This window comes from Culex quinquefasciatus, chromosome 1 (assembly GCF_015732765.1).
Source record: "Culex quinquefasciatus strain JHB chromosome 1, VPISU_Cqui_1.0_pri_paternal, whole genome shotgun sequence".
NCBI classification, from domain to species: domain Eukaryota; kingdom Metazoa; phylum Arthropoda; class Insecta; order Diptera; family Culicidae; genus Culex; species Culex quinquefasciatus.
The window spans coordinates 38,898,164-38,911,492 of NC_051861.1; the positions used below are offsets into that span (position 1 = coordinate 38,898,164).

General features: G+C 36.4%; 1 protein-coding gene across 6 annotated transcripts in view; it reads left to right on the plus strand.

Annotated features, from left to right (window-relative positions):
- The window catches only part of LOC6037355 (tensin-1), a 447,484-nt gene that overhangs the window by 132,435 nt on the left and 301,720 nt on the right, over positions 1-13,329 (plus strand). For all 6 annotated transcript variants that reach the window (XM_038249944.1, XM_038249946.1, XM_038249948.1 and 3 more), the window contains exon 4: positions 10,453-11,424. In XM_038249944.1, coding sequence (XP_038105872.1) covers positions 10,453-11,424 — 972 coding nt within the window. The remainder of the gene's footprint in view (positions 1-10,452; positions 11,425-13,329) is intronic.

Here is a 13,329-nt window from a genome sequence, read left to right on the forward strand (position 1 = left end):
TCGATTTAACGGACTAATGCATTCCCCAGATGGGGAACTCGCGTTAAACTTAAGGAGACATGCACGCGATATGACTTTGTGAAAGATGCAGCTCAGCTCAGTTTGTCGCAATATGATTACTTTGTATAGAAAACGAGAACAACAATATTTAACTACATTCTAAATCAAGAGGCAAACTATGTTTCAAAACTAAAATGACTCATATGTTACAATTAGTCTCTCCAAAGACACACATTAATGGTCCCCTTCAAGTCGCCAAGATTTATTGCATCAGTCTCTGTCCAATAATCATGACACATCGTTACACATAATAAAATTCAATAAAATCATCCATCTAGTTTTTTTTTCCTTTCATCCAAAAAACTTCTCCAAACCTGCTTTCTAGAAATGATGATAAAGACTAATGCTTGTCACTTTGGCACCGGTTATGGGCTCCTGAACAATCAGAAAATTCCAAACCCCTATCGTTGCCGTCGCCACCAAAAAACATTTCAACAACAAGATTGAAATATTCACTCGCTTATACCAATCAATTTGTCTAGTTTTTATGGTTTCTGGATCTTGAAAAGACCCACCACAGCAGCAGCCTAAACTCCTATCCCAAATCCAGTAGCAACTGTTAGGCTTCGGCGAGAAGCGGCCATAAATCTCCATTGGCCGATCGTCGCCATCCATTACGATCGATTATAGCGGTGGCTAAGGGTTAGAAAGTTCCTTAGTCGGTTTGCCTAAGAAGCTGCATTCTAACGCGGGCATTATCAATAAGTTCCTACATTTAAGACCATAAATTACACAAAACGAGCACGTTCCCAGCTCTGATAAATCGCCGACGTCCGACAGAGGGCGTTAATGTTCTGCGGGTTGCATACTAATCGGCTTACAGTTCTTACAACAAAAAAAAATGCTCTTTGTTGAAGTTTGATTGACCGAAAAGCGTGCGAGCGGGCAAACGAAATGATCAGATTCGGCCTGCAATCTGATGGCGTTTTGCACGTACCAGAGGGTCGTGAAAAATTTTATGGGTAATTAAAAAAGTGCAGCGCAAAAAAGGCGGTAAGGCGGTCACCGTGAAAAGTTACCACTTCTGGAATGGTTTGTTTTTTTGGTTGAGAACGACCGTCTTTTGTTCATTTTGGCGTAATTATTTTGACGCCATAAAAAACGCGGAACTGGGAACTTATTTTGTCAGCATGAATCAGCTGGGTGTATCACCATAGCACATAAATGAAAAAAAAAATGTAAACAGTGCATGCGAACTGTCAAAATTCTAACCTCAAAACCGAGAAAGCGTAAAGCTTAAAACATGATTATCCGTCGAACGCAGACGCAAAACTTCGAACTTTGTGCCAGTTCGATTTTTGCAAGATCTGTCAGTCTGACAATCTTCCGGGGCTGCTTTATATGCTGGGGGTCTGAGATTCAAAAAAAGTGTCCACCTGGTTTATGGATGGTCCCAAATGCAAAATGAAGTGGTAGAATAAGCCCAATACCATCGAAAAAAAAAAAACATATAAACTAGGCGAGATAATGTCAAATACAAAATAACTTAAAAATAGTAGTTTAACAAAATTTGCTCAAAATGAAGGAGGTCATTTTGAGCAAATTTTGTTAAACTACTGGGAACTGGGAATAATAAAAACTTAATATTTATTTACCAATTTTGACAGGTATGGTGGTTTAGCCCCTGTCAACTCAATTCGAATTCTGAAACATAATTCAATCCGAATCGTATATGAATATATGAATATGAATTCCGTTTCAAAAGCATCAACCGATGTCGTGTTCGTATTTTCATTATTGTCAGATCTTCGAACTTAAATGCAAGTCGCAAATATTGTTTTAGTACACGGAACAAAATCTGGTCAGCGAATCCGAAAAATATTTGCGACGAATTCGGAAACATGGAAAGTTTGCGTATTCATCAGCGATGTTTGCAGATTTGGAAAAATTGCTTCCGATATCGAAACAAAATGCTTACAAAATCGAAAACACCTTGTTGCCGGTTAATCTGAGCGTGTACCATGCCGCAGCCAATGCGTTACGAAATGTCAGAATCAGCTGCGCAAGAGAAAAGCAAAACAACAATCTCTTGCACGCTTGTTTGTTTTTCTTCGACTCGTGCATTTCGTTGGTTTTTCGCCGCGATTTCGGTGCATTTAATCCGCTTTGCTGGTTATCTGTAGAGTCCCCATCCGCCAAGAGTTCCGCGTGATACTGCGCATCCCTTATAAAGTCGTTCCTTCAAGGGAAACACGGCCACGGATTACGCTGGTGGTAACAGTCGCGGCAGATGTGCTTCCTGGCCACTCGACGAAAAATCTCTGGCAGCTGCCGTTGTTTTCGAAAAGCTGGTTCCGAGTTTTGTTCAGATTTCTTGATTGTAAGGTTAGTAGGGTATATGGCCCTATTTTGGACCTACTATGCAAAGCGTCAACATATTTCTCATTGTTCTCAGGAACGGTCTAACTAATTTGGCTGGTTTCAGGATTGTTTTGTGCCTTAATTTATGCTTAACAAAGTGTACTATTGAAATTTGGAAATAATTTAACCATTTCATTGTAATAAGCATTTCAAGTAAAACATTTTTGGATGCTTTTGGACTTATTGAATGTATTTTGGAGACATCGCTGAACCTATTTTGGACCTACACTCTGATTGGTTGAAATTTTGACAACCTCGAATTGCGGCGTGCGGCGCCAACACGCACACTTACAGAAACTCGGTTTGATAAACCAAAGGGCCTATCCACGATTATAATTTGTAAAATATTTATTTCAGAAATTAAATAATTATGATAAAACAATGGGTTTGAATTCGAAAACGTGTTTTAATTATATTGAATGGAAACTCGCGCATCTTTAGCAGGTCTCTGTCCTATTTACAATTTGCGTATTCTTACGACCTAATTGTTCAAGCATTAGAACATAAAAGACAACCCGTTATTAGTCGCAATAAAAACACATTAACTTAAAATTAAATGAATGACAGAGATACATTCACAATACATAACAAGTTACAATGAAAAAAGGTTCTAAATTTTACGCAGAGCTTAAGTTCAAATATTATTAAACAATCAAGAAATTTTAAAGGGAGATAATAGCTTGTAACTTGGTGTGAAACTTTCTCATCTGTCATGTTAAACTTTACAGTTGCTTGACAAAAAGTTTAACTACATGTTGCACTTTTAAAAACAATGTAATATTTGAAAAAAAATCTGTTTGAATACCAGGGTGCCTTTGATAGTCATAGTTTGTTTTGTTAAAAGCAGATTTGAGGTGTTCAAACATTATATTTACTTCGAACTTACCATCACTTAGATTGCTGATATTTAAGAAAATCGTTTATGTCAATATTTAGTTAACTAAGTTTATAAGCTTTTTAACCTTATACATATAAGTTTTAGGTGAAATTGTTGAAAATTCAGAACTTTGCCTGAAATTCGTTGAAACTAGTTTTGTTTATTAAATTATAGTTTTATATTACATGTTTAACTGATTTCAAAGAACGAATCAAAAGTCTTCACATTTTATATGAAATTTGTTTTACTGAAAATGCCTTTAAATTAGGAGATTTTTTTAAATTATGTTTCAAAACATATTACATTTAATAAGACTTATTATTCACAAACTTATTTTACCTTTTCCTAGTACAAGATTGTCTGAAGAATCCGAAAATGCATTCCGTTTTATGTTTGTGTGTGTGTGTGTGTGTGTGTGTGTGTGTGTGTGTGTGTGTGTGTGTGTGTGTGTGTATGTGCAACCAACCAAACGGAGCCACGCGGCCGCTTCTTAGAAATTGAGTTGTTTCCATGTATTTTAGATTTACATTCTATACATGCAAATAACTCGCATAGGCATTTGGAAAGTGTTAGCTCTGTCGAGCTTCGGTGACCCATTTCTACGCAGGCTAGCCGTGCGCGAGGTACCTCAGCTTGAACCGACAAGCCCCGCCCTAAAGAACGTTTGCATCAATCGGATTCAAACGTTATTCAGAACTTCCGGATCCTTGCCAAATGGACAAAAACCCAGCGCGTATTTAGTTGGTAGTAACAGTTTTCCTAATTCCATTCAAAGTTCACCAAGCCGTGATGGCGCAGTGGTTGGCATTTTTGCTTACCAATCCATAGAACGGGGGTCGAACCCCGGCTCGAGCGACTTTAATTTTAGTTCATATTACGTATTTCAAGTATTTTTAAGTCTTAAACTTTTTCGTTGGGAGTAGATGGGCATCGAACTCAGGACCATTCGCTTACAAAGCGAACACCGTTACCAGTCAGCCACGGCCACTCCCATATTTTTGTCCGTTCCGTTCCGTGAAAATTTAACGAAGATCCAAAAAGGAAAGAGCTCACCGGGATAGGACAAAACGATCCAGGACGAAATATAGAGACAAATCCAAATCTTTGACTCGATCATTTCGACCACCATTCAGCATCGATCGCTCCCGACAGCACCGAAATTTCCACCAGCAGCTTCAAAATGTTCTGCTTCTAGCTAGGGCAAGCTCACCCTCGAAAGTCCCTGACAACGGTTTTGCTTGCCCAAAAAAACTGCCACTGAATTTCCAGCTTACGAATGACACTTCTCTTTGACCTCCAATTTGAAATTCCGTCGCTCAGCACTCGAAATCCGATCCTGAACCTCCCGAGCAATCAAAATATTAAACTTAAAATTCACTTAGAAAACTATAAAAATCGAAATAAAAAACAAAAAAAAAAATCAAAACGTCATGACGCGCGCACGGCTTGCTTCGATCATCGGATTTCCCGAAAATGCATTCCGTTTTATGATTCAAAATTATGTTCATTGAGAAAATCATGACACTTTGAGAAGATTAAAATAATGATATTTATCAACATTTTATTAATTATAGTTAACTAACTTTTTAAACCATTAAAAATCTCATGAAAAGTTCTTCATGCGGTACTTTGAGCACTTCTCTACCACGGTCAGTATGATTCCATTCCGTACGTATTTAAATTGTACTCTTCATTTTGCGGAAAAATCTCAAACCTATCAAAGTCACTCAGATTTACGGTAATCAGATATGTCTCAAATCATAAAATTCATAAAGTTAACATCGCACCTCTTTTGCAAATTTTTTTTCGATGATTTTTATTTTTCTAGTTGGTTCGATTGTGTTTTTAACATGATTGATACGGTAATTTTTCCATATGAATATTTTTCTGATTAGTTTGCAATACGTCGTAACAGCCATCACGATCTCCGACACTTATTTGATTTTTTTCTCTGAATCAAACCAAATTTTGTTTGTTTTCCAGTAAAGAGCATTTAAAAGACGTGCAATTCAAAGAATTTTAAAAAAAAAAATGATTTGTTTATAACTAGCGCTTAGGATCTTTTCAAAACTAACTCAAGATTTTTTAAATTTAATTCATACGACTTTTTCAAAAACCACTCATAAGCAATGTTGACAGCTCCTGTCACGGTGACAGCTGACGATTAAATGAACTAGACCCTTTAGGTTTTTCAATCGTTTCCCCTTCAATTCCAACAGGGTAGCCAGTTTGCATTTTTTTGAAGCAACAATTAAAAATATATGCAGCTAAATTGGTGATAATGATGTTACGACAAAAATAAGTCAACATCAGTATAAATTTTGGGATACTTTGCAATCGGTCCTAACAATCATCTAAATCTCTATCATCAATTTGCCATTTTATCGTTTAAAAACATATTTTCGTTGTTGCTGTTAATCATTTGCTTTTTAAAACTTAGATTTCTTTCAAATAATTACAGTAAAGAAATTCAATTCAAAATATTAAATTAAAAATTTTCAATTAATTTCAATGAAATATCGAAATAAATTGATAAACTAAACTGGCAACACCTTGTTATACATGTATTGGTGATAGCCTTGAACCGACGGCAAAGTAGGTCCAAAAACTGATCCAACGCGACTGATTTGAAAAAATATTTTGAATTGAGTTTTTTTTCGATAATAGAATAGTTATTTCAATGGTTTAGTGATGAAAAACATAAAAGAATTGAATAAACAACAGTTACATGGCTCGGAAACCGGACGAAATTGCTTGGTGTCAGTGCAAAACAGAAAAAATCATCAAGGTGTCGCGAGCCAAATCTGATAAGCAACGAGGCTGGAATTTTTGGACCTAATCTATGTGTTAGGAAAATGGTAGGAAATACGAATGGCATTGGAAAAAGTGGCTGAAAAAGCGGAAATAACCAAAAATGTTAACATTTTTGGAAGAGGTAAGCTACAAAACGATCCTGCTTACACTTTCTGTTGGTTGGATTCAGTGTTTTCGTACTTTAAAAGCCTGAACTACCTCGATTAATAAAAATAGGTCCAAAATAGGTACTAGGTCCAAAATAGGGTCATATACCCTATCAATCGTGAAAATTTGAAAACATTGAGTAAAAATGTTTCGGTTCCAGCTTCCTTCTCCCGGTCACCAAGAACGAGCTCCTGGAGAAACATCCCTCGGCAGGACCAAGCAGGCACATCTTATACGTCCCAGGTCGAACTTGTGAATTTGTGACACCCTTCCGATGTGGTACAAGGATGCACCGGTGACGCCGTTTCTACTTGACTATTCGGGACACCGCCGAGGATGCAGTCATCAAGACTGCGGCCCTCCTCCTCCTCCTCCTCCTCCTCCTCCTCCTCCTCCTCCTCCTCCTCCCCCTCCTCCTCCTCCTCCTCCTCCTCCTCCTCTTCCTCCTCCTCCTCCTCTTCCTCCTCCAGCCACTACTCCTCTTCCTCCTCCTCCTCCTCCTCCTCCTCCTCCTCCTCCTCCTCCTCCTCCTCCTCCTCCTCCCCCTCCTCCCCCTCCTCCTCCTCCTCCTCCCCCTCCTCCTCCTCCTCCTCCTCCTCCTCCTCCTCCTCCTCCTCCTCCTCCTCCTCCTCCTCCTCCTCCTCCTCCTCCTCCTCCTCCTCCTCCTCCTCCTCCTCCTCCTCCTCCTCCTCCTCCTCCTCCTCCTCCTCCTCCTCCTCCTCCTCCTCCTCCTCCTCCTCTCCTCCTCCTCCTCCTCCTCCTCCTCCTCCTCCTCCTCCTCCTCCTCCTCCTCCTCCTCCTCCTCCTCCTCCTCCTCCTCCTCCTCCTCCTCCTCCTCCTCCTCCTCCTCCTCCTCCTCCTCCTCCTCCTCCTCCTCCTCCTCCTCCTCCTCCTCCTCCTCCTCCTCCTCCTCCTCCTCCTCCTCCTCCTCCTCCTCCTCCTCCTCCTCCAAAAAAAACAAAAATACAAAATACAAAAATACAAAAATACAAAAATACAAAAATACAAAAATACAAAATACAAAATACAAAAATACAAAATACAAAAATACAAAAATACAAAAATACAAAATACAAAAATACAAAAATACAAAATACAAAATACAAAAATACAAAAATACAAAAATACAAAAATACAAAAATACAAAAATACAAAATACAAAAATACAAAAATACAAAAATACAAAAATACAAAAATACAAAAATACAAAAATACAAAAATACATACAAAAATACAAAAACAATAAAAATACAAAATACAAAATACAAAAATACAAAAATACAAAAATACAAAAATACAAAATACAAAATACAAAATACAAAATACAAAAATACAAAATACAAAATACAAAAATACAAAAATACAAAAATACAAATACAAAAATACAAAAATACAAAATACAAAAATACAAAAATACAAAATACAAAAATACAAAAACAGTAATACAAAAATACAAAATAAAAAAATACAAAAATACAAAAAATAAAAAACAAAAATAAAAAATGCAAAACAAAGTACAAAAATACAAAAATAAAAATGCAAAATACAAAATATTAAAAATACAAAAATACAAAATACAAAAAATAAAAAATACAAAAAATAAAAATACAAAAATAAAATAAAAATACAAAATAAAAATACAAAAATACAAAAATACAAAAATAAAAAATACAAAATACAAAAATATAAAAATACAAAAATACAAAATACAAAAATAAAAATGAAAATACAAAAATAAAAATACAAAATATAAAAAATATAAAAATGCAAAAAAATACAAAAATATAAAAAAACAAAAAAAAGACAAAATACAAAATACAAAAATACAAAAATAAAAATAAAATACAAAAAAAAATAAAATAAAAATACAAAAATACAAAAATGCAAAAATACAAAAATACAAAAATAAAAATGCAAAAATACAAAAACAAAAATACAAAATACAAAAATACAAAATAAAATATAAAAAATACAAAGTACAAAAATAAAATACAAAAATACAAAAATACAAAATATAAAAATAAAAATACAAAAATATAAAATACAAAAATACAAAAATACAAAAATACAGAAATACAAAAATACAAAAATACAAAAATACAAAAATACAAAAATACAAAAATACAAAAATACAAAAATACAAAAGTACAAAAATACAAAAATACAAAAATACAAAAATACAAAAAAAAACAATACAGAAACATAAAAAATTTTGAATTTTTGATTTTTTAAATTTTTGAATTTTTGAATTTTTGAATTTTTGAATTTTTGAATTTTTGAATATTTGAATTTTTGAATTTTTGAATTTTTGAATTTTTGAATTTTTAAATTTTTGAATTTTTGAATTTTTGAATTTTTGAATTTTTGAATTTTTGAATTTTTGAATTTTTGAATTTTTGAATATTTGAATTTTTGAATTTTTGAATTTTTAAATTTTTGAATTTTTTAATTTTTAAATTTTTGAATTTTTGAATTTTTGAATTTTTGAATTTTTAAATTTTTAAATTTTTGAATGTTTGAATGTTTGAATTTTTGAATTTTTGAATTTTTGAATTTTTGAATTTTTGAATTTTTGAATTTTTGAATTTTTGAATTTTTGAATTTTTGAATTTTTGAATTTTTGAATTTTTGAATTTTGAATTTTGAATTTTGAATTTTAAATTTTAAATTTTGAATTTTTGAATTTTGAATTTTGAATTTTTGAATTTTTGAATTTTTGAATTTTTGAATTTTGAATTTTGAATTTTGAATTTTTGAATTTTGAATTTTGAATTTTGAATTTTGAATTTTTGAATTTTGAATTTTGAATTTTGAATTTTGAATTTTTGAATTTTGAATTTTGAATTTTGAATTTTTGAATTTTGAATTTTGAATTTTGAATTTTTGAATTTTTGAATTTTGAATTTTGAATTTTTGAATTTTGAATTTTTGAATTTTGAATTTTGAATTTTGAATTTTTGAATTTTGAATTTTGAATTTTGAATTTTGAATTTTGAATTTTGAATTTTGAATTTTGAATTTTGAATTTTGAATTTTGAATTTTGAATTTTGAATTTTGAATTTTGAATTTTGAATTTTGAATTTTGAATTTTGAATTTTGAATTTTGAATTTTGAATTTTGAATTTTTGAATTTTTGAATTTTGAATTTTTGAATTTTGAATTTTTGAATTTTGAATTTTGAATTTTGAATTTTTGAATTTTTGAATTTTTGAATTTTTGAATTTTTGAATTTTTGAATTTTTGAATTTTTGAATTTTTGAATTTTTGAATTTTTGAATTTTTGAATTTTTGAATTTTTGAATTTTTGAATTTTTGAATTTTTGAATTTTTGAATTTTCAAATTTTTATAATTTTATCTTGTGTTCTCTTTCACCGCCCCACGATTCTAATGCTGGCGGAGATCGTGCCCGTCATAGGGCGTCCAAAGCGATGAGGACTCGCGATCAAGTCAACCCTTGAGGTGACCCGCCGCTGCCATCACCGAGTAAGCTGCCAACCGGAACTCGCATACCCTGCTGCACAAAATGAAAAACGCCGACATCATCATCAAAAACATCCGCGCCTCGATCACGGCGCCAGCCACAAAGACACGCCTCCTGCTACTGCTAGCACCGGAAATCACATCACGGAAGCAACGTGCCAACGGCGGCGACGGTGCCCAGCAGTACCCAGCTGCACCACGGTCATCGAGGCCGGTTTGTTCTGCCAGATAAGACAAATGGACGTTTGGAACCGTTGCCAGTCAGTGGCGGCCGTTTTTCTACCAAGCTTTCTAAAGCAACACACAACCCAGCGACCACCTCATTATTTTTTTTTATTTGAGATGAATAAATAAATAAAAACATAAAACAAAATAAAAACCTCTTCTTCTTCTTATTTCCATCCAAAACATGAAAAGCAACGGTCAATTCAAAACAGTAAATATTGTAGTGGCTGCGTGCTGCGTGCTTTTGGCAGGCATGCGTTACGGCGTTACGTTTGCGATATTGAAAATCACCGTTTGCGATATTGGAAGCAATGCTTCCTGCTGACGGGTGTAAACGGAGGTTTGCGATTGGTAGAGCAAATCGGAAGCAAAGTTTGCGATTCCGCAAACCGGATTTTGTTCCGTGTAAATTCTTTATTTACACAATTTTATTTCATTTCATTCGATGCTAACCATAATTTCGTCATCTTCCCTCTCTTTCCCCAGTCCGACGAATCCGCCAAGCAGCAGCTCCTTCCGGCGTCCGGCCGCCGTCCCCAGCAGATTGCATCCTCAACCGCTGCCGCCAACGCCTCAAAGCTCGAACAGCGTCTACTTGCCGGTGACGATCCGAGTCTCAACAACCAATCTTCCAACACCGCTGACGAGAGCAGCGAGGAGTTCGCCCCCAATGGCAGCGGTGGCCTCAAGCGGGACCGACTCCAGCAACAGCTGATCCAAAAGTCCAAGCTAAAGTCGTCGAATTTAAAGAGTACAACTTACACCAGAAACACCGAGAATGACAAGCTAACGAGACACTTGAACAATGTGACGTTCGCCTTCGACGAACCTCAGCGCCCGCAGGGCGGTCACAAGGTTGAGGTTAGGTCCGGGGAGCTGATCCGGCTGGACGATGAGGGGGACGGCAACGGGAACTACGATGTGTTGCAGCCACCGCAGGTGGCGGTGCCTTCCAACCCACCAGAACTCGCCCAGGACGTGGTCCTGCAGATCGTCGAAAAGACCGACGAAAACAGCAACGTCCACCTGAGGGTGCCCCAGCAGCAGCAACCAGACATCGTCAAGAGCAGCACCGAAAGCATCCCGTACATCGACGCCGAGCAGTCGCAGATCCTGAAGAATCTCAACCGCGACCCGAACAAGGTGCGCAACTTTCACGATGCTCGAATCATAACGCTAACGCCAAAGAATGTCGGATCGCAAGCGACCCGGGCGCTGGCCGGACCGTCCAGTCCGGAGCTGCGCCAGCTGGTACAGGCCAAGAAAGAGCCGGAACCGGAAGTGGCGGCGTCGTCCACCCGGCTCGCCCAGTTTAGTCACAGCTTTCATATCCTGACGGGGGCTGCCGGATGTGACCGGGTCTGCCAACAGTGTCATCTGGTGCTGAGTTTGGACGTGGCGCTGCGATGTGCCATCTGCGAGTTCACCTGTCACCAGCGGTGCGTCCTGCTGCAACAGGTGAGTCCGGAACCGAACGTTGTCGTTTTTGTTGTCGGTATCGTGACCTAACCCAACAGTAACGCTTATGATGACCGAAGTAAGGGTTTGTGTCGTGGGAAAAGCATAACGCCTGCAGCTTCGCTGCAAATCCGAAAGGGTGCGGGTCAGTATTGAGAGAGCGTGTGACGCTCTCTCATTCCCTTGAAATTCTATCTCTTCGAGAGAGAATGTAAGGCTCTCCAAACTGTAAACAAAGTTGGCGGGTTTCTTTTCGTGTCGATGCATGCAACACGTGCTCAGTGGGATTTCAAAGGCACTGTTGCCGCCGCCTCCGTCGCCACCATCACAGAGAATTTTGAGGAGAATCGAACTCGCGCAGTGAGAGTTTGCGCGCGATAAGATAACGATCTTTGATGGGGGACTGCTTAATCGCGCTTTAATTGGATTGCTCAATAAGGTTCAATTTATAATGCATTCGTGGGAAGTGGATTCACATTGAGTTTTATGGGAAGCTGATTGAGAGTGAAGCTTTTGTGTGGTTTGATTATCTGTGCAGACAGATGAACAGTGAATAATTTATATCGGTCCTAAAGATTTGAAATATCGCGCGAATTTCATTTTTCAACATTGAAACTTGGATCATTAGTTTCCTACATGTCATGGATTGATGACTGGTGATAAGGCCGAATCACACTTATAAAAAATCGTGAGATTTTTTTTAGCATGACAATTATATATTACAATTATAACCCAAAGTTAAAGAACGAGGGGATAGTTCTCACGAAAAGAAACGTGAGGAAAGTGCTATATTGCGAGAGTATAGTCCTCTCGCGTGTTCATTCGTTCATTGGAATAGTTCATCCTATGACTGGCTTATATGGACAAACGACCGCCACTTAGTCACCGAACCATGGTGGCCCATACGGCAAAGGCACGGTTCAATATGCCGAAGGTCTTGGGTTCGAGTCTCGGTACCGGTACTTTTTTTTTTTTTTGATAGATGAACTTTTTTGGAAAATGAACCATGAGTAAAGTACTCTCGGTAATTTCGGGATTAATCCTCTCCGTCCGCACACAGTACCATTTTACTACCGAATCGTGCTCTTTATCCTTCGTATGCCGATGCCCAGTTCTGGGTGTATATTTGTCAGAGATTGCGGAGGAAAGGCAACTTTTCGGAAAAATTTATGGCTTTAACTCGAAAATGGTGCATTTAAAAAAAAAATATCAAAAGTCCCTGTTTGATTCCAAATTCAATATTAAATAAAAAAATCGATACCTTCTAAAAATAATTATTTCTTATTAGGTTTATAACTAAACATATCCAAAACGGTAAAAAATTAAAATGCGTAAAAAGTTTGTCAAAATCGAATTTATGTTATAAATTTAATTTAAATTTCTACCAAATAAAAATATAAAATCAAATAAAGAAATTCTACAAATATTCTCACAGTGCTTTAAAAGGCTATTTTGTCGAATTTAATTGATGAGAGCTGAAAGTAAGCAATTTCGTGCTTTGACATATAGACTTTTTTTACTAGGTCCTATAAACAAAAGTAAACATTGAGTGCATCCCGCTTACTCCGATGAGCATTGACATAAGACGTGAAAGGGTTACAACCAATGTTTACGTTTGTTTATAGGACCTTATCAAAAAAAAGTCGAGACATGTTCTACAACTTTGTTCAGCGTTGAGCCATGACATACTTTAGGTGAAATTTGTTTTTCAATATGCACATCACAGCAGGCTATGGAATTTCTAACTTTTGACAGTTAAGAGATAGGGCTAAAAAAATCCACAAACTTTTTCCAAGACGCCAAAGCTTTGCGTTGATTACCAGTTTCGGGATCATTGGCGTCATTCATAAAGTACGTCACGCTCTAGCAGGGTTTTCGCAAGCGTGACAAGGGGGGTGGGTTTCA